At 45.7% G+C, this 22,469-nt stretch overlaps 1 protein-coding gene across 5 annotated transcripts in view; it reads right to left on the reverse strand.

The window, feature by feature from the left end:
- Positions 1-5,474: 5,474 nt before the first annotated feature.
- The window catches only part of HIF3A (hypoxia inducible factor 3 subunit alpha), a 194,382-nt gene continuing 177,387 nt past the window's right edge, over positions 5,475-22,469 (reverse strand). For 3 of the 5 annotated variants that reach the window (XM_069644592.1, XM_069644594.1, XM_069644591.1), the window contains exons 11-15: positions 19,741-19,833; positions 19,103-19,494; positions 18,557-18,644; positions 18,355-18,451; positions 5,475-6,466 (exon numbers count right to left, since the gene is read on the reverse strand). In XM_069644592.1, coding sequence (XP_069500693.1) covers positions 6,276-6,466; positions 18,355-18,451; positions 18,557-18,644; positions 19,103-19,494; positions 19,741-19,833 — 861 coding nt within the window. In that variant the 3' untranslated portion in view covers positions 5,475-6,275. Of the gene's footprint in view, positions 6,467-7,883; positions 7,965-18,354; positions 18,452-18,556; positions 18,645-19,102; positions 19,495-19,740; positions 19,834-22,469 lie in introns of all 5 variants that reach the window. The other 2 variants (XM_069644595.1, XM_069644596.1) reach the window with 1 other exon arrangement.

Genomic DNA, 22,469 nt, shown 5'->3' on the forward strand with positions numbered 1-22,469 from the left:
GTCCTCCTCTACAGACAGGCTGCCCTGGCACCTTTCCCAGCATCAGAGCAGCCGCGGGCATGGACGAACTACACTACCCAGTGGGCTCGGTACCAGCTAGTCATGAGGTACGTCAGCAATGTGCCCTGCGCACGTCCCAGTGCTGTGGCTTTTATCACAGCCGAAAGCCGCGGTTCGGTGCTCCTTAACCGTTGCTTTTACGGCCTAGAAAGTTGCATTTCAAGTTCTTTTCTGGTTTCTGGATCATCCCGATCACTGAACTCAGGCCTGTTTACACGGATTCTTCTCCTGGTTGATCCTTGTCGGCTTCTGACTCCCGGTTCCTTTTGACTGCTTCCCCCTGGTTACTCGACCCCTGCCTACGTCCCTTGGATATGTTTATGTCTGAACACCTGTTTCCGACGCCTTATTCCTAGTTCCCAAGTCTTTGTTTTCATGCCTGCTACAGTGTCCGTGTATCTTTTTCAACCTTAGTCACTGCTCCGACAAACTCATCTGTCTGCTATATGCCATTCTACTTTCAGCTTTTACACACTCCTGGTTTTGTCTAAAGACGCTTTGTTGCATGCTCACACAGATTCGCTTATCATAAGCAACAAAGGATTTTGAACACTGTTTTTTCCTCTGGACGCACTGCTGATGTTTCACTTTCACTCCTAGTGACCTGCTGGACACTGTGGTGACTAATTACAGGTTACTACTCTGGATTGTTTTGTTGGGCTTTTCTGGGCTGCTTTCTTGCTGCCTGTACACTTTCCTCAGGATTACAAGATTCCCTTAGCTTGCGCCCTCGTGCCGTTCGGGTCAGGGTTCTTTGGAACAGACACTCCTCTTGGGACTTAATTCTCCTGGTACTACACTCCGACAGAGGTGAACAATCTTTTGCTACAAGTAGGTTTCCGGCTTATCCTCACTACACAGCAGGTAAGAGTGGGGTTGCTGAGAGTGGTGCGGCTGGGACTACTGGCTTGTTACTGCTACTTATATCCATTGTATCTGCTTTTTTCCCTTAGCTCTGTTGCTGCTCCTACCTTTTCTTTCAAGCCCCTAGCCTGTCAGGTATATTACTATTCTGCAGGCTGTGCTCTTGGGGGAAAAAGTCTTTTTAACATCAGTGTTCCAGACCTCTGGTTCCCTCTGAGTGACCGGTCTCCCTGGACCTGTGGTTTCACCTCACAGCCCTCGGAACGTGACAGACGGCTTCAAAGGTTTCCCCAAAGTCATTGATGACTTTGACACAAACGTAGAGGTTTTCAGCGATAATGTCGAGGTAACTGACGTATACGGCGTCGAGGAGGTCGACACTCAAGGCGTCAATGGTCTTTCCCTCGATTTTGGCATTGACGGCATCGATGACACTCTTCGGGCTTGCAGTAGGGCTTTCTTTAGGCGCTGAAGACGACAATTTTTTATGTGTCACGGAGGCTTTCTCTCGAGGGAATAGATCGCTCTCGAGGAGTTTCCACAGCTGGGGTTGAGGACTCCCGGCTTCTGTGCTTCCCAGGTTTGTCTGGGGTATCGCCTATAGGTGTTTTTGAGGGGGACAAGGCCGCATTCTCAAACACCTTCATCATACTCACTCTGAATTCCTCCCATTGGGCTGCAGTATTATGTTTAAATGGACTAACAACCCTTTCGGGTGAACTGGATGAGGAAGTGGGCGGCGATCTATGGCGCCTCTTTTTGTCATGCCTCGAAGACGAGGAATGATGCGACCCACTTCGTGACCAGGAATGGGAGCGTTTATTTTTATGACAGGGAGATGAAGGTCTCGACTCGTCCGAAGATTTACATTTGGACGGGGTAACAGATTTTAAGGGCCTACCTCTCCAACTTCCCTCTGTGCTCCCCCAGGGCTTTGGCTGTCAATTCGTCACACTCTGAACACGGATGTTCAGGCCCTAGACCCCACAGGCAGATCCCGTGTGGGTCCGTCATGGACATTTTAGCACCACAGTCGCAGGCATTTTTTAAAGCTGGGCCGAGGAGTCGAAGTAGTCGATGATGAAGCCATTCGAAAACTTGAAGAATTTTCTGAAGAAACTCAAAGAAAGTCGAAGAATCACAGAACCAAGCGTTACGTTACTGAAGCTGTGAAGCACAGAAAAACGGAACTGTGCAACGGAAGCTGCGTGCGCTGCTTATGCCAGTGATGACATCGACATCAGGACGGAGACCTCCGACGGACATCGACTCGACCAGGCATCGACGCACAGCGACCTCTACTGGGGAAACATTTTTCCAGAGCAGCAAGCTGGATATTAGGAAATACCAAAGATAAGGAATACGTGGGAGGACACAATCCATTTGAAAGACAGTATTGATCCTGGAGGATCCTAATGTGTTCTGAGGACTTGCGGATGGTGGGACTGAGGGACTGAGGGTGGAGAACCGAGGGACTCGTGGGGAGGTTTTCTTCTCTTTCGTTTGTGTGTCGTATTAAAAAGCTACTTTTGTCTTTTTTTACATCCTAGAAAAGCTTGACCAAAGTTAAATATAAAGTAGCCTTAATACCGTTGCTATAAATTGCAAAAAAAGAAAAAGTTCAAGCAGTTGGTATTCTACTTTTTACTGCAAAACGTAACAATTATTTTCAAATAACTTGGATGTGTCAGGGAATGCCACTATATGTTCATGTTAAAAGGTATTTATACCGTGCACCGGCACCAATGGAATTGGTCCCCAGGTGCTCAGGCGGATCTGCAAATGAGAAGGTGGGGTGGGTTAGTAAGGTGAAGAGGGAGTAGGATAGTGAGAGGAGTGGTGTTCTGTTGGCAATGCAGTATACACTTGTGCGCTGAGCTTTGGTGCGAGTATCGGATCGATGTCAGTTCTCGTGGGCTGATGGTGCGGCTTATGTGTTTGTTGTTGCGTTGTGGTGAAGTGCGTGCGGCTTGCTGTGCGAGAGGTGATTGTGTGAGTTTTTGTCGGAGTTAAGTATGCAGGCATTTTGAGCTTTTTGATTAGTGGGTTCTATGTCTAGCAGCTACCTTAGCAGTATGGCGAAATGCTTAGATTTTAAGAATCATGTATGGTGACGGAGAGGCCTTGGTCTCACAATACACTGCGTTTCACCATACAATGGACAAAGATGTAGGCCACACCTAGATTTGAGTGTTCTGCAAAGTCGTGAAGATGCCTAGGTTTCATGATACATTACGTTTCACCATATAGTAGACAAAGATGGAGGCTATAACTAGATATGAGAGTCCTGTATAGTGGGAGAAAGGTCTAGGTTCAACAATAGGTGGGTTTCAATACATTCGTCCTGTAGAGCGTGAGAGAGGCCTATGTATCCTAATACATTATGTTTCAGCATACCATAGACAAAGGGGGAGGCTATGCCTAGATTTGAGAGTCCTTTGGAGTAGGTGCGACACAGGCTAATGTTCACAATTCTAGCCAAAAGTGGCACTTGCTAACATTCACAAATCTATCTAGATGCGACGCAAGGCAACATTCACAGGCTTGTCTAGATGTGACACAGGCCAGTGTTCTCAAATTCTATCCAGTGTGACCATTGTTATCATTCACAGTTCCATATGGGTCAGGTGCGGGCTAATGTTCACAGCTCTATCCAGGCGTGGCATTTGCAAACATTCACATTTCTGTCTGGATGCGATGCAGGCTGATATTTAAATTCTAAGTGTGGCATTTGCTAACATTCACAATTCTATCTAAGTGTGGCCATTGCCATCATTCACAGTTCATTAGGGTCCGGCGCAGGTTAATGTTCACAATTATATCCAAGTATGTGTGATGTAAGTGATGTTTGCCTGGCAAGCTATGTTCTTAGATAGGGTAATGTAGAGTGGCAGGGCTTTCTGGAGTAGAGTGATTGCTCTTCTCCCCAACCATGTCACACTTACCTTTTTTTAGTTGCTGCTGGTTGACGGCTGGCCACTGGCTGCACTGGCTTCCCCTACTGATACCTGCAGACACACCTTGGAGCCGCCAATGTAGGAGCTGCCATTTGCCTCTGGGCCCATAGCCGTAGGGGCTGCCGGCCAGAGGGCTGCCCTGGGAAGGACTAATAAATATTGGAGCTACTCAATCAGGGGGTGGCGCGGGTGAAGGGCATGGGGTAAATGCTCGAGGCCCACGATGCAAGAGCTAGTCTCTCAACGTGTTCTGTGCGCAGATGCACGGACCAATCACAGGTGGTGGGAGGGAATGGAAGTGCGCAAGCTCCTGGGCAGTTTGGAATACACACCCTGAATTCGAATATAAATGGGCAAAAAACATACAGAGATTCACACCTGTAGTCACTTCACACACACCATTTCTATATAAAGGTTTTATTGCATATTCAGTGAAAAGAACAAATGAGCTAAATCAGGATTTCCAGCTTCAGTCAAGTGTCACAGGGAAAAGGTTGCTACACCAACACAACATATTAGTGTAAAAAACAGGGTTCACACAGAGGAACAGATTTGTCTCCTGCATGTTAATGACCAATGGGGGGAGGTGCGGGGGGAGGGGGGGTCATCACCCCTTTAGCACCTCATAAAGCTATATAGACTCCTGGCACCTTACAGAGAGGCTGTCTCAGTCACATCTAATACATACAATATACTCGTTTGGTACCACAAGCACAACTTACTCCACTACAACACAAAAGAGATGCTTAACCACCTCAGCCCTACATCCAGAGACGATGTACAAACCAGACATTCACCAGATATTGCATATTTGCCTGGCCCCCACAGAGCTCCTGCACACAACTGGTACCACCCATATGCTGCAACTGCTTTGCACCCTGCAGAAATAATGTCCCTGTCCAATAACCGCACAGATGTAACATACTCACCTTGCATCTCACATAGAACCTGTACCCGTCAGGGTACTCAGATACTATACCCACTTTATCGGTCTGGGATTCCAAAGATTCAATGTAATCACCTGGTAACCACTTTCCTACTATATACTTCCATCCCACTGGCACTCAGAGCAGCATAGCAACCCACCCACAGAAGTGCTATGCCCTGTCTATCAACCATCAGGTAATTTGTGCACTGCTGGTACCGTTAGAGGTGCATTGGTCACCCCTATGCCCTCGTGCATCTGCCACCACTTAGATTCACTGTACTAAGGTATCTGCATAGGACCACGTTAATGTCCTGTACTCACCGGGCACGAAACTGATGCACTTTAGCAACCCAGCTCTCAACAGAAACCATGTACCTGCTGGACAGTGACCATATACTCTATGGTGGCTCTATAAAGAAATCCTGTACCTGAGTGCTGCTTCTTAGAGGCGCATTTTGTCTTGAGCCCCACAGATGTACACGATTAGATTGATAGTCCAGGAATAGTGAAATCATCTGTCACCCCAAAGAGTTGCTGAAGAGGTAAGATGAATATTTAAAACAGCATTCCCCACCCCTGCCATCCCAAAACAGATGCTCTGGATAATAAGAGATTACCCTTATTCGGCACCTGCAAGGCGCGGTTTAACACGAGGCTTCCATAGCTGCAGGTTTAAACATTTATTTGAACATTAATGAAAACATTTAGTATAAAAAAAATGGAAAATAGTTTTATTTTCTATTACTTTCGCTCCGAGCCAGAAAGAGGCAGCATTCCCATATTTGATCCAAGGCTCTGAGTTTCTCTTGAGAACACTAATGAGCAAATGTTTGTGCATGGATAGGGCTACGGGTGAGGCACAGGGAGATTAGAGGTAGTAAGAGGGCTTTACATTTAGAAAGAAAGTCCTTGCCAGCTGCCTACAGGGTAGTGATGATTGCTGGAGTGGGAAATGAGTGAGCAACAAAGTTCAAATCTCTCAATACACCATGCAAATTGATTAATTGAACTTGGATTTAAAAATATGACAAAGTGGTGCACTTGAAGAAAACAAGGGCAAGCATCATTGTTGCTCATTGGTACAAAGGAGGCTGCTCATATGTGCACAAGAGAGACAGTGAATGCAGTCTATCCCGGGGGGGGGGGGGGAGAAAATAGCAGCAGATGTGTCAACATGGTCTCTCTGATCTTAGCTGGAAGAGGAAGCAACACAGTTAGTGACTTAGCTGCAAAGACTGGCCCTTGAATAGAGAGTGACACTATCTGAAGGAAAGCTCTCTTGCTTTGATGTGGCAGAAGGTCCCATCTCTGGGAAAGTCATTTTCTAGGGTGAATGGTGACACAGTCTGTGGTGGCTCTCCTTGGGAATGAGGCTTCTGGCTCTTTCGATGGAGTGTTGAGGTATTGCATTGCATTTGTGAATGTCGGGCTCCCTGGGTTGGCTCGTGGCCTGTGGAGTGAGGTATTTATTGAAGTGTATGTGGTGTCCACAATGTCAATGATGCGCAAGTGGTATGGCCTAGTTCCCACAGAAGCTCCTCTGCTGGCAGGAAGTGGCTCCCGCTGGAGCCCAGAGACTCTTCTTCGCTGTCACAAAGCGTCAACTCTGTCAGTGCGGCGTCCTCCGTTATAAATGGAAGCAGGTTTCCGAATAAACCTGGGGAAGAGAAGAACAGCCGGTCAGCCTGTGCAGTTAACAAGTGCAGTTTTTAACCCAAAGCTTATATGAACGAGGAAAGTCTGAACCATGTCTGGCGCTGGACCCTACCAACACCTATTTTTTATTTTATTTATTTAGCTTTTTATAATGCCATGCATCACAAGGATCTTGTACACTGCCAAAGGAATGCTTCGATGACCCTCCGCAAATCTCCGACCTCTGTGCAGGACCCCTGAATACTTGGCCCATGTTACTCTGAGCTCTTCAATTCCAGGCCCAGTTTGTAAAGAGTATGGTAGTCATTAAACCCCTTTACAGTAAGCTCCTCCATTCTTAACCGCTGTGGCACCAACTTTTCTATTCTAGTTACAATGGGTTTTTCCCTTGCTCGTCAAAGGACAGTTACACCAAACTCAGTTTTCTTTTCCAGACTAGGTACTCAGATTCCCCATTCCTTGACTTCATTCATAGGAAGTGTCTCCCTTCTCAAGACTAGGTAAACTAATTCCATCACAACACAAGACCCTGTCCCTGTACACTTATTGTCAGTTTACTGACACCGTTCTGATGAGGGGGCTTATATGAGGCAAACCAAATTACCTCCCATTCTTGGTGCCAGTTATACAGACCTCCCCATTCCAAGACAGTTGTCATACCAACTTTGCACAGTCCCATTATAAAGATCATGTCCCCAAACCGGGCTGCAAATATATTGGGCTTCCTAGTCCTTTGAGCGCATCTTTTTGTACCTGGGTGATTTATATAGCGCAAAACTAGCTAGAAAGCAACTGAGTGTTGTACAATACAGGGAGTGGAACATAGTGCGGTGAAGGTAGAGGATCTAAAAACCTCCCTTTCCCTGAGCACAGGTATACAAAGCTCCATGTATACAGACCGCAAACTCTTCATCTAGTCAGCAACTCTCCAATTCTACTTCTTTCATGCGCCACGCCACCCACCATAGGCATCTCAAATGTCCCACATTTGCTAGCCGTGGCTATGTTTCCCCAGTCCCTACAAATGGTAAATGCAACATGCTCGTACTCCCAGACCATGGCGATCTCAAGCGCTTCGAAGTTCCCAGACCAGGTTTATCGCACGGTCCACCTGGTCCATAATCCGGCTAGCTCAAGCTTCTCCAAATAAGTATTTATAAGTATTAATGGTTATCTTAAATTCCTTCCTCATTAGCTCAATCTTCTGTAAATTTCTAACACTGCTATGTCAACCTCCTCCCAAGTCTGGATGCTGGGTACCACCGAGTGCCACAATCCTTCATTTACATTTCCCAAACTCTCCTCAATTCCTAAAATCAAGTTACAGAACTGCATTCATTGTCATCCAGCAGATGTGTGTTCTGCAGATTCACTCGTTAGATCAACTTATGGAGGGAAAGATGGAACAAGTTACTTACCCATAACTGTTGTTCTCCAGCATGGGTCTGGCATAGATTCACATGATCATGAATATTCCCTGTCGCCAGGCCGGGAATCCTCTGCAAAAAAAGAACGCAGTCTTGCTTTAGATGCTTGAAAGCTGCCTTTCTCCCATTAACCAATCACTGAAGTCTGGGTCATACTGCACCCATCCAATGACGACTGTCTCCATGAGCCCCGCCCCAGGTGGCCATCTTCAGAAAGCATGTGAAGTGGCAGCATGAACCCAGAAGAGCCGCTGCGGGAAAGGAGGGAGTGTTCGCATGTGAATCCATGCCAGACCCATGCTGGAGAACAACAATTACAGCTAAGTAACTTGTTTGTTCTCCAGCATGGGGTCTGGCATGGAATGGATTCACATGCTCATGAATACACAGCAGTACATGGCACAACCGCGGGAGGTGGCAAGGCTCAAAAGAAGTACAACCACTTACCCCTGAAACAGATTCACCTCAAACAAACAGGTCGTGTAGCGCCACCTGGACGACTCTGGACTCCTCCCTGGAATCCCCGTCTAGCAGTAGAATTTCGTGAAGGTGTGCACAGACCTCCACATACCCGACCTGCAGATGTCCAGCAGGGGAACACCAGAGAGAAATGCAGACGTTGCTGCGATGGGTCTGGTGGAATGGGCTCTCGTCCCCGCCTATAAGAGGTCTGTTGGCCAGACGATTATAGCGCATGATGCAGCCGCAGAGCCACCTGGATATGGAAGCCTTCGACAGGGCCTTCCTGTAATTCACAGGTCCAAAATTTACAAAGAGTTGAGACCTCTTCCAAAAATCCTTTGTGCCTGCCACATAGAACTTCAAGGCACGAGCAACGTCCAGCGTATGCAGCGACCTCTCAGCGGGCAAAGAAGGATTTGAAAGAAGACGGGAAGCACCAAGGGTTTGTTGAGATGGAATTCAGAAGGAACTTTCGGCATAAAGGTGGGGTGGGTCCAAAGCACTACCTCTGTAGCATGGAAGGACACGTCTTATTTACTTACCTGTAACTGTATTTCTCCAGCATTGGTATATTTCATAGATTCACATGTTTGAATATTCCCCGTCGTCAGATTGGGAATCCACAGTGACCGAGGGTTGGCTTGGCCGTTTGCTGTCACTGTGCAGAATAAAGTTAGGTGTATTGGTCCTAGTCTGTATTTTTTCTTCAATTTTCTCTCTGGCCTTCATGACTTTTTCCTCAAAGGCGGCCTGCACTACTAATGTGTCTTTGGCTGTGGGCAAGAAAGGGATTTGGAGGGATTGGATTTTTCAGTTTCAGAAAGTATTCTAGAACTGTTGGCGGCTTGTTGTATTTCAAGGTTGTAGAAGTTCTTCTTATTTTGTTTCTGTAGACTTTATCTACCCGTTTCCAAGCCTCTTTATTTCCTGGTGTTTTGACCAGGTGGATTCTAGTCTCCGCTTTTCACTATTTAGGGTGCTCATTCCCAAACTGAACCATTTTTTGTTGGCCGGGATTATCTCTAACTAATCTAGTTTTATTTGGAGCTGCCTTATGGTTAACCTTTTTTGATATAGGTGGGCAAGATGGTCGGATGAGAGGTCCTAGGGTGTATTTTTTGAGGTTCCTGCTAGTGACTGATTTAGCTGAATTAGGTGGCAGATCGATGGTGTAATGATCGGACCACATACATGGCCGTGTTTGATCAATCTGGGCTTTAAAATTTTGTGTAGACACCCAATGGAGAGTGTTATTTTTGTCTGTGGTACGTTCATCAGTAATGACTTGGAAGCTTATGCTGTTCAGAGCTCTCTCAAGTTCAATTGCTTCTTTATCTAATTTGTCACCCTTCCATCGATTAAGATCACCATGGAAGAGAGTGGTGCGGTTTGGGCTTTCTAGGGAATTCAAGATATGGGTTATTTCCTCATTAATGTTGGGCATTGCAGAGGGTGATCTACATAGCAGGACGATATTTACACACCTATTGGGATTGGGCGTCATTTTCGTAAGCAGAATTTCACAATCCTGACAAGAGACTGGGGATGCAAACAGGCCTAGGTTCGTTTTTGTGATAATTGTCACCACACCTCCTACTCCTGTTTCTCAAATTTTGCAAAGGGTGGAATACCCTGGGGTACTGCTAGGCTGATGGTAGGACCACTGGTGCCCTTGATCCATGTTTCCGTCAAACACAATATGTGTAGGTTTCTGTCAACTATCATATTGTGAATATCGCTGGCATGGTTATTCAGCAATCGGGTATTGAGGAGTCCTATTTTTAAAACGACTCCTGACGTTTTTAAATTTGGAATTGCTGATGTTTGCTGGTACTTTTTGCTGGGTGCTTAGTATGATCTCGTCTTCCAGACAGTCTGGTGTAGTATTGGTATCATAAGGACTGTTCATAATGCCAGAATTGGATTCAGCTTGCTTCCCTCGATATTGTGCTGTCCTTTCGTCAGAGCACAAAATATGGGGATCTTTGGTGATGTTTGAAAATGTACCATTTTGTGGTGCTTGTGGTAGCAGACCGTTGTTGTTTGGCATGGCAGCATGGCTGTCCCCAAAATCAATTGAGGGGTGGTTATGAGTTTTTACCTTTATGTTGGCTACTGAGGTTCTGTGGGTTATCTATGGCATCCATTTTAGTCAGTTCCAATCTATTGACAATTGCAATACAATTAACACTTGAGTGTAGCCAGTGAGTGCATCCCATTTTAGGAACTGTGTAGTGGGAAGTAATAAACGCACTTCGGCAAGTTTAAGTAGCCTACTTGATTTTACCTCTGTGGGTGAAGATAGTGGAGTGTCATGACGCCGAGAACGTCGATGCCGGGCTGGTCGCTGAAGCGGCCGACATTTCCCGAAATGCGACTGAGGGGAATGTAGTTCCCACACGGAGCTCGGCTCTGTTATTTCCCCAAGAGTGCTTTGTCTCTCTGCGTAGTTTAACACAATGATAGAGGACAGTTACAGTGCAATTACAATACAAAAAGAAACTGAATCCAGAGGAGCTTAACAGGCAAAATAAGCAGCATGGCTGACAGGACTCCTGAAGCTGCGTAATAGATACCTAGAGAATACTCCTGAGTCCCGGAGGCGCAACGGGACAGGTTCTATTGCCCCTTTTCTTAACATGGCATGCACTTCTCTTAGCAGCTGGGCCATGTGCAGCTCCTTCCTTGCCATAGGGGCAATACAAGGGCACCTGTGTTCGAATTCCAGGGTGTGCCCTTGACGAAGTATGTCCAGCACCCACTCGTCGGTGGTGGTGATGTTGTTCCACTCGTTGACGATGTGCGTCAGATGGCAGGCTTGCTTGGGCATTTGTGTACTGGCTTGCGACGACGTTGACACTGTGCCCCAACGCCAAAGGCCTGCAACCAGCCTCTGTATGTCTCTTTGGAGGTGGAGCGGGAGGGTAGACGGTATGAGGTGGATGCGTAGCCCTTAGAGGATCTGCTGAACTTCCCTCTAGAGGATCGAAAGGACAGCGACCATCGCTGTCCCCAGTGATCCTTCTGTTTTACTGTACGTCTTGATAGCTTGCAGCGTTTCATCCACCACTTTGGGGAAGAGATTATTCCCATTTAAGGACATATCCACCACCTTGGATTGGACTCTGCTCTAAGATTTGTGGCCTTTCGCCAGAAGGATTGCCACTCCGTTTCCCATTTGGCAAAAACCTGAGTCTGTGACATCCAAAGCCACTCTGATGGCGTGATCGGAGGCCACCTCGCCCTCCTGAAATAGGAGTAAAGCCTCAGTCTTTTTGTCATCATGCAAGAAATCCAGGATCGGGCCCAGCTTGAACCACAACTCCCTGTCAAAACGGTTCAGGACATTGGTGGCATTCACAATTCAGTTAGTGGTATAGATAATGCGCTTGCCCATTGCGTCTAGCTTTTTCCCCTCCTGGTCTGGACGGGTTTGCTGACCGCTTACTGGCGGCTGCTGAAACCTCGAGTCTGGGGATGGCTATGATCTGAGGCTTTTAGGGGCCGAATCAGGCACCTTGTACTTTTTCTCAAGTTTGTCCTGTTTTGCTGGTGTAGAGCTTGGGTCTTCATGAGAGCTAGGCTTTCATCCCAAACATCGTCCAACAGAGGAATGAATGTTACGGTCTTCCTGGAAGACGTACCTCTCTGGTAAAGAAATCCCTACTTTTTCTTTTTGTCTGGCACTAAGTTGAAGAGGGTGGATGCCCTTGAAAGCATGGAGTGGAATGAACCCACCTCATCAGGAGGTGATGCCCTGGGGGGGGGGGGGAGGGATCATCGGCACCCAGCGGGTTCTCCATCGGATGGCACAAAGTCATCAAACTCACCTGTCTCTGTAGTTCCTGTATCCGTAGGTACAGCCGGAGTGGAGCGTGGTGTTGACCGCCTCAGTGTTGGAGGGTGCCTTGGACCCACAGGGTGGGGTCTGTGCCATGGTCTTGGCAGGCTGTCCCCACCAGAGCCATTGGGGCAGAACCCGTTGTATTTCTGACACCAAAGTGTGCATTGTAGTTAGAATATCCAGAGACATGTCTGTAGGGACCAGTTGAGGGACCACTGGGGCTGGCACTGATGGAAGGCTAGTGCGCCATGCCGGGGATGATGGACGGTACTGTTCAACTAAGGAGGGTCTCTTCACCCATTGGGTGTCCCCTCCCTGGTCCGAGCAGCAGCCTTCTTGCAAGGACTCTTTGTCGGAACTGGTGTAGTGCGGCATGACAGGATCCCTTCCTACCTCCTTTAGACCCACCATAGGCCTGGGGAGAGAATCCGCTGGTGGCAACAGTCCTTTTGATCTTCCGGCCTCCTTTGGGAAATAATAAACGACTGGGGCCGTCACAGACTCAGTAGTCGTGGTCAAGGCGGCAGTAGTTGTGGGCTGGGGAGGCAGTGTAACCCTCGGTGAAGATTTCGCCATTGACATTGCCGTGGTAGTCGATAAAAACGCCAACGGGATCGTCGACGGATCTGTAGCAACAGTCCGTGATGGGGTTCTGATTTTGGACGTGGCTGTGGTAGACGGTGGTCTACCTGACAGGGGTCTCTGCTTGTGAGACACTGACGGTGTTGCCCAAGGCGAGGTCTTGGACGTAGGCGTTGACATGGACCTTCTAGTGCCCTCCTTGCGAGTGTCTTTCCTTGGTCTATCCTTCGACAAAGGTCTATGTTTGGAAGAGGTTCGGTATATACGATGACACCACACACCGGTAGGCTTACTGTGGACAGGGAAAGGCGAAAGGGCAGCAGGCGTATTCCGAACTGTGACCCGCAGTAGCAGCGGCCCGTGTCTGATCAGCAGCGTAGCGCTTAGCATTTCTGTGGATATCCTGTGAAGGAACATCCTCAGGGAATCTCAACCTCTTCCCTCAGGGAGAATGCTCCAAAGGTTGTCTGGGCATGTGCGTGCCCAGAGGACGTGCCTGGAGCCATTTCCTCCTTCAGCCATGCCAGCAATCTGCGGTAACGGTCTTGCTTTGTCTTGGTGGGGAAACCTCAGCAGATCTCGCATCTGTCCTCGTTGTGATCAGGATGCCGACAAGTCTTCGACGTAGATGTTCCTCATGCCACATCTGGCGCAGAGCTTGAAAACACCCCTGTTGCCTTCCTCCGATATGGCAAGTTGCGAAGTAGGCCTCAACTATGCCTTCTGAACCAGAAAAAAGAAAGATCTGACGGCCTAGCTGTTAATTTTCACCGGCAACAGGTCCCCGCTGCCGGCACTGCCCAACGGTCAGCGAACGAGAACGGTTGGGACAAAAATAGAACAATGTATCCGTGAGAAACTAACAGATAGGAAGAAATTGCTCAGAGAGCAACTTGAGAGCACTCCCAGCACTGAAGCATGCAGTAAAAATCTGAAGATGGCCACCGGGTGTGGGGCTTAGGGAGACGGTCGCCATTGGATGGGTGTAGTATGACCCAGACTTCAGTGATTGGTTAATGGGAGAAAGGAGGTTTTCAAGGTTCTAAAGCAAGACTGCTTTCTTTTTTACCAAGGAATCCCGGCCTAACGACGGGAATATCCATGAGCATGGGAATCCATGCCAGACCCCATGCTGGAGAAATGGAAACGAAACTTGCTAAACATTCTACAAAATGTTTTATATTTCATCAACATGTATATAAAGGTCCATTTTTTTTAGGTTTTTTTATAAGGTGTACCTTGTCCAGTACACTAGAGTTTTGCTTTCAAGTATCAGAAGCCAAGTAGCTTGCATTTGCACATGTGGTAGACACCCATGTTCAATATTATTTGCTACAAGCCAGAAACAATGCTTCCCACTATGTGGCCTTTTGTACACAGAATTAGAATACACAATTGGCCCTCTGTAACCACGGGCATCAACATGTATGTAACTAAATCTAAGAAACACTAACAAGCGCCACGATGCCCTCGGGCTGCTGTGCGCTTTCAACAAATGTGAATAAATAAATAAGAATAGAATAGCAGAGAAAAAAACAATCTTGCAGGGTCATTGAGGAATGGTTCTTAATCTTTTGATATTTTTTACAGAAACACTTGCTGCAGTGAAGCATATCCTGATTTCAGATGCCCTTCAGAAGACAATAGCCTTGGGTTGTCCTGGCACAGAACGATATGTTAATTGATAATAATAATTTGCATTTATATAGCGCTAAGGACCCTCATGCATCTGAGCGCTGATTATTATTACCCACGTTGTTTGGTGCTCATATGGGATTGTAATAATGAAATGTATATACACAGGAAACCCTGAATAGAGAAATACTACTTTTTGGGAGTACAACCAAAGACTTAAGCCTCCGTCCCATCCCTTGCCTTCTAGAGTGTTTAGAGATTATGGTGTTGATGATGACAAGAAAATATTCGCGCCATGTATGCAAATCTCTGGACGTAGCCAAGCAACTACCATCTCAATGGAAACGGAAAATTAGTGCACGGCCAAGAGGTTTCACTTACCCTTCGGTGTAATCGATGGCCCCAACAAATACAACATTTTAAGAAATAGACTTTAAATCACACCTCTACGTTAGCTCAGAAAAACACCTATATAACGTATAGTTGCAATAGACTTCTTTAGGCCACCCAAAAAATGACCAATGATTTATTCTTGTAAAAAAGAGGACCGATTTAGATTTTTTCATTTGGCTCATCTAGTACAATGACAAATACAGCCAGGTATTAAGATGCCCAGATGTTATCAAAATGTAAAACATTCATGTTTTTATTTGGTGAGAGGGTTACTTATGGTTCTTAACAAAATAAGAAAGCTTTTTATTTGACGGCAGAAGCAGAATTACTCACAACAATCTATTTACCCTGCAGATTTTCCACAAAGTCGAGGTAAGTAAAGAGGTTAGTATTGTTGAAGATTCAGAACCAAGCTGCAAAGTTCTGGGACAGTGCTTGGGTTACGCACTAACTTGGACAATGGGTCTGCCACGTTTGCCAACTAAGCGAGTATGGTCGGCTGCAGCTGGAGCAGATCAAAGTACCAAATGTGCCACCCTTGGGGTTAGGTTCAGACCATTTCTGTTCACTAAGAGAGGAGACAGCAGTTTTGGATAAAGAAAAGACAAAGGGCCTCATCACAAGTAGGGCGCAGCTGTAAAAATCTGGCTTTAGCGCTATTGCCACTGCATTGCTGCTAAGCCCAGCTATGAGTTGGGCGGAATGCTGAGGATTCACCTCCAGCTGGGGGTAAATCTGCCAACTTTCTGCCCATTTCCGGTGCAATTTCCGCACCAAAAAGGCCCCATTGGGTCCAATGGACCCAATATAATTGGGGACTTACCGCCGTACCACAACTTGGGATCCGGCATTACCAAGTTGCGGTAACACTGCTTGCATTGGGCGGTATTCTGGTGGATTTATCGCTGGGATACCGCCGACTCGTGGTGAGGCCCAAAAAATCCAATATATACACTGACAAAACAGGACAGCTGTTAACATTTGACATGGAAGTCCAGGTCTTGATAGGTTCTCGCATGTCAAAAGCTGGCTGCGTGAGATAGGTCATCGTGATCTTTGGCAGTCCCCAGCTGACATTGGGGCTTCTGCTAAATAAATTGTTAAAAGCAGATTATTCGCAGAAAATAGATTATGATGGCCTGAGAACTGTATTTACCTCTCCTGCCATGATAACCTATAACCTACTGGGAAACCAAGAGAAGTAGGGGATATGAACCATATTTGGATATTATGAGACCTAGGTTATTGCGCTCATTGTACATAAAACTAAGGTTTAGTATACTACCAGTGGCAGCAACATGGAATGCAGGGCAAGCTACTAAATCAAACAAATCCCCATATTGCCCTGATAGGGTTGAATGACTTGAGCATTTTCTTCTAGCAAGTCCCCTGTATATTTCCTATGGAAGGTCATACTTGAAGCCCAGATTTCCAGGGTCTGGTATTAGATCACCTAGTGAAGCTAAGTTACTCCGCAGAAGGTCTGATGATGCTCCAAACGTGTTTGTGGTTGCCAAATATGTTTACAGAGCATGGCTGAAGAGAACTGCATTCCTGAACCTTCTTGTCTGGTCTGAGAGAATGTCTCCTTTTTCCCTATTCAAGCTGTAAATTGTACGATTAAGAGGATTATTGTCGTTTCTTCTTAACAGTACTATTGTTTATGACAAATGTAAATATTTTAAAGATTTTAATGAGGAGCGTGTTATGCACAAGCACTGTCAGGGTGAACGACATTGCATTTCAGATTAGATTATTGTTGGTGTTGTACTACCCTTATATTGAATTGTACATGGTTTTTCATTGTGTACGTGTGTTACCTGACTTTTATGGTGTGCTGCCGAAATAAAGCATTTGACTGACTAACTGATGAAGAAAAGGACAAAATGCCAATATACACACTGGCAAACTATTGACAAAACGGGAGAGCTGTTCAAACATTTGACATGGAATAAGTCCAGGTCGTGATAGAAAATATCCAGGCTGTGCATGAATATGAACGATCTTTGCAGGACTCTTTTGCAGACTTGAGCCAAGGAGCCTCACGACATACAGTCGTTCACATATGGATATCCATGGATCCCTTCTGCGAGGTCCTATGCTTCCACAATTGCTAAGCAATGTTGCAAACCTGTATGCTGGTGTTCTAGAATGCTAGATGCTTTCTACCAGGAGAGAGAGGGGGAGAAGGGCAAAGCGGGAGAGCGGGGAAAAGGGGCAGAGGGGGAGAAAGAGAGATATTCTGGATTCCCTTTTCTTCACTCTCTGGGGGATCTGGCAATCATATTAAGATGGAGTGTGCCAATGAGTTTACCACCACTCTGCCTTGAAGGAAGGTAAGACATCTTGTCTGATATAACTGAGGTACTAGGTAGAAGATCATGACATCTATCCACTATTTCACTTGAAATCTGTGAAGGCAGTGCAAGTCCAGGAAAAAGTAGGCACTACATTTAGTAGAACCAGTTGCATCCTCCTTAGTATTGAAGCTGTGAGACTGGCATTAAACAAACTGCAAAAGTCCAGTCCCACTAAAGCCACAGCTCTAATCTGAACGTGGCAGCGGTTAGTTAAAATCTGCATCACTTGATGATTATAGGCAATTCTATCAAGCAAAACTTTAGCGACAGGCCGAGTTCTCATGCACCTCGGCTGACCAAGGGGTGTGCATGGAGTAGGATCTGTACGAGCCCCCAACAGAAGAAATTTCATTTCTATGGAGATAAGAGGGAGAGAGGTTTCTCATCCAGTTACCATGTCAATTAAATGGTGGAGATGTTATGCACAGAGAAATTGGGGCTGTCATCTGAACTCCTCTTGACATACAACTCACTGGATGAAGAGTTCGTAGTGTACATTTATTAAAACAATTAACTATAAAGACTAATAATCCCAGTCCATGGTTGGGACTGATTAAACTCTTCATCTGTTAAGATTCCTACCATAGACTTAGGGAAATCGTCTCTGCTGGCTTCCCAATAAAGTGAAAAGATGTGTACTGCAGATCTCTTGGGAGGAGCATTGGTATAACTAGCAGATTTCCTACCATCTGGAACATGTTTGTCTGTAAATTTGTTTAGGACAGTATCCTATGCAATGGACAGAACAAACATCTTCTTTATTAAAACCAAGGGGAACATGGAATTGGCTGCCTTGAAAGTCTGAACAAACAGGGAGCTGCTCTTTTGAGAAGTAAAGGATGTTTTGGAGGAGAGATTCTCCACCCTAGGATCTCAGCATTTTGTGCAGTTTCACGGGTGGGGTGACGGACTGTTTTGTGGGTGCTCCTCTTTAAAAAACAATGATAACCTAAAGGTGGGATTTTATTAACAATAACCATCACTACATGTAAGTCCACAGATTCCTCCCACACCCTGTATAATCACGGTTATTTCATGTTTATTCAAGTTAGTCCAGGTTGACTCAAGTTCCTATAATGACATTCTCTAGCACACTCTGAACCAAGCAAAATGCAATTAGACACACCTAAATACAAAAACATTTAGAGATGCAGACCATTACAGACTGGACCTATGATCTACTCACCCAGTGGTTCATCCAGAAGAGATAACCCCCTTTGTGTGACAAAGCACTCTTGGCCAGGCCCCTCTGTGTCAATACTTTCCCCATTCTCCTGGGATCCCTGAAATAAAGTTCTGTTAAAACAAAGTGCAGCTGGCCTCCAAACTTAACAAAAATGCCATGTCCCATATTTACGCATGCCACTCGCATCTGATCTGAAACTTACCAGATTCTGAGAGGACGGCTGCGAAAGGCACAGGCGTTTTGGGGCTTCTGCTTCCTCCTCTTGATCCCCCTCCATCCTCCGAAATGCTCTAAGGCAAATAAGGAAGCAAGGGAAATCAGATGTGAAGCACCAAACGCTGCAACTTCAATAGTACAGCCAAAGTCTCCAAATTGAAACACTGCTGTCCCTGTCATAATGCATAAAAAATCAAACGCAATAAGTGATGAATTCAATTGATCTGCTGGAACACATGTCAGAGGAAGCTAAATGTGGGTAATTACTTTGCTACACCCCCACCCCAGTCATCCATCCCTAGAGTGAAACAGACCACTTAGTTGTGATATCTATGACCGAGTAAGCACCATCAAATCCCAGGCTGTAAATCCTTTCACTGTCACACAATATTTTGGGGTTGGGGTTTCACAATGTATGCAGTCTCACATCAACATTCTGATTATTTTTAGACTGTGGCATGCTACAGAGCAATCCATCCCAACCTCTCCCAACTTAACACTTGTGGTGCTTCACATGCAAAGTGGTTCTCACCTCTTCCGAAGCCACTCGGGTGTTCCAATATGGCTTCGCACTTCGGTCCCTTGAGGCATGGCAGGCTCTTCATCCAGAGAACGACCCTCGTTTGTGCCACTGTGTTGCAATTGTACGTGTTCTGCAGAGTGATTATTTTCAGGTGGTGTTAGGAAAGTCTCACTCTCCCAGCCGGAGAGGTCTGCTTCTGTCTGAGAAGGCGTTTGGACCTCCAGTGGGCTGGTGGAGCAAACACCCGAATGGGGAGCAGTCAATGTGGTCTCCAGCAGGGTGAACTGCAGAACTAGGGCATCTTTAGTTTCCCATGGGTGCTGCCCTGTGGAACTTAGCAGGAAATCCTCATCCATTGAGATGTACGGGGCCAGCATCTCCAAGTCCAGTGACTCCATATCCTACAGAAACAAATGTTTCACTTTAGCAGAGAAAGAGTGAGAGAGGGAGAGAAAAGGAAAAAGAAAAAGAGGGGAAGAGAAACAGAGACTGTTGAAGAACTGACATGGATTTCCCCTGAAGGCTGTGCCCTTCCCACGAACCTGGTAAACTACCCTCATAATGCACTCTATTACAACAGTGGTGGAACCTTTGACTTTTATGAAATATCAGCCGTTACGCCAAAGCCCATATCCATAAGCACTCACCTGCAGCGTCTCCTCGCTTGTCGCCTCTTTGCCAGAAGCAAAGAATTTCTGAACCTCTTCCAGGACCAGAATGGGCCTCGTCTTGGACTGCGCCTATGACGAGAAGGAGCTATCAGATACAAGGTGTAGAGAAAGTACAGTCACATTCAACATCAATGTGCAATTTCAACTAATACAACATTCTAGCTTACACATCATCAACCAGGGCCTGATGTCTTAATCTGCATACTTATATGGAAATACCTTGTGTTTGAGAACTTGCTACAATAAAGGGCATCACACCAACCACTTATTACATTACAATTCCAATAGAGCGTTAATTAAAGCTTTGCTTTAAGTCACAGTTCTGTGAACCTAATCTACTCACAGGACATAATCTGATCACATTTTGATTATGGGAGATTTCAACCTGCCCCAGTATTTGTCTGCAGACTTTTTTTTAAATTATACATATTTCCTTTTCTTACGCTTAAGTCCCGAGCTAGCACATAAACACCTGAGTTCTGCATTAACTCATATTTGTTCTTTTTCTTGTGCATTTAGAAGCTGTGCAGTGGCCTTATTACTTCGAAGAGAAGGAAGACGTTTCATCATTAGGAAACGAATTTATGGCAAAGGTGTTTGATGTGTATCTTCCCATTTTCAAATGATTTTTGACGTTGGATTGTTTTTTTTGCAAGGTACAATCACTTTAGGAAAATAATTTAAGATGCAGTTGTATTGAAGTCTTGATTTTTTTTCGAATGAATGCAACTTTGATTGTGCGCTTAAAATAATTTGTATATGAAATAAAGTTATGAGACTGACTGGCCCAAGTTAAACTGCATGCATACAGGGATTTACTGCAGAACGTTTTTGAAGCACTCATAAAACCGTTTTCTCAACACCCTCTGATGCATTTAGGTGAAAATATCATTTGTTTTTGTTTAGGAAAGCAAACTGCTGCAAAGCATTGGTTTGAACCAAGATATTTTAGTCATGCGGCTTAACAGAACAACGCTCCACTTACTTATGATGCATATATGTCTTTAGAAAATTAAAAGAGAATAATTGCACAAAATGACATGGCTGAAATTAATTCTTAACAAAAGTTAATAAAACTAATGCAGGGTGAGCAGCGCAACCTCCCCCTTTCTTGTCCTCCTTACTACACAGTATTTTATCTATATTCTATACAACACATTAGCGAGATAGACACTACTTCTCTGGGGTAAATCTTCCCTCATGTGGACAGGGATAGGCAGAAGCTACCCGACCCTCGGGGTGGCTATCTGTGGGAGAACCACATGGGGGAAGACAACCCTCGGGGAGGCGAAGTGAACCCACTGGGTCAGAATATACCTTTGTCGATGTTCCTTGGTAATACCCACTTACCGGCCCCCCCATTCTTGTATGACATATTGTAGTGTGGATAAAGAATACCCACTTTTTACTGATCATCAACTTTACTTACACCCCGTAACCCCTTTAATAACACTGAGACGAGGAAGAGGAATGGAGTAATAAAGATTCCTAGAAGCGGTAAGCCAACACCGTGTTCTAGTCATTGGAGGATGTTAACAGGTGCCGGGACATTCAAATATGGCACAGCTGCACCGAGTGGGAGACTGACTGCTCCTGATGCTGGTTGGGACACCGGAGGAAAGCAGGCTGCAGACCGGAGTGGGGGAGCTGCCGAGAGCGACGTCCAGGGAGGTTGGGCAGAAGAGTGTTTGCCACGCTGTTGCCACTGACAGCAGGAGCTGCCAAGTGAAGGAGAAAGCAAGGTGGGAAATGAGGAGCAGACAAGACACGCTCCTAGTCAACAAACAGGCAGTGCAGGAAACAGTGAGATGCGAGGGACGCTGAAGCTGCCAACCAAGACCAGTAAGCCCAGAGAAATATTGGGATACCAGGGTGCTTCAGGGCAAACAAAGCAAGTAACCTCAAATAAGGGAGCTGGGAGATTTAATAGGGAGATTAAGACTGTTGGAAAAGGGTTGGTGACCCAATATGTAAGAATATATTTACCTGGATACAAAAGAGATTGAGTTCTGACCAGAAGTGTAAACTTGGGATTTACACCCAAACGTTGAGCAAACCGAAAAAGCCCTGGCAGGAGAGTAAACTAGGTATGCAGCGAGTCTTGGACCTGCATCCAAGTATTAAGGTCATAAAAACCCTGGCAGGAGAGTAAACCAGGGATTGGAGAAGGTGGAAGAGACCCCCGGATGTGAATTGTGGACTGAAAGAGAAGAACCATACCCCCTTACAAAAGGCATCAGGAGGAGGAACTGGATACTTGAAAATGCTGTGTAACCGGAGGAAACTCATTGGAAGAGCCATCCGCCTAGAGATTGTGGAACATGTTAGTGACATTTTAAACAACCAGAAGAACTATATGGGAAGGGCCCTTCTCTCGTGGAACATTATTGGTTTTCTTTTCTTCACTTCAGGACTTCGTGTTTAGAACTTTGGAAGAAAGCTTCAGGTGTTCAGCTGGAAGACATTCCTATTTCACGTTATATTGAGTTTAGTAGAAAATGTGATTAATCAATAAAACATTAAAAAAATATATATATTGAGTTTAGTGTGTGAGGGTCAGCTTAGGATTTTGGACACAGACCAGAGAACTCTTTTTGATTTAGACATCCTGACGCAGACATTCCTTAGTTCTGATGAGGCAGGGAAAGCTCTCTTAGAATTACGGATAGGTAGGAGTCCTCCAACCCCCCTTCTTTTCTTTTATT

The sequence above is a fragment of the Ambystoma mexicanum genome, chromosome 2p (genome assembly GCF_040938575.1).
Source record: "Ambystoma mexicanum isolate Mex_15411 chromosome 2p, UKY_AmexF1_1, whole genome shotgun sequence".
Taxonomy (NCBI): domain Eukaryota; kingdom Metazoa; phylum Chordata; class Amphibia; order Caudata; family Ambystomatidae; genus Ambystoma; species Ambystoma mexicanum.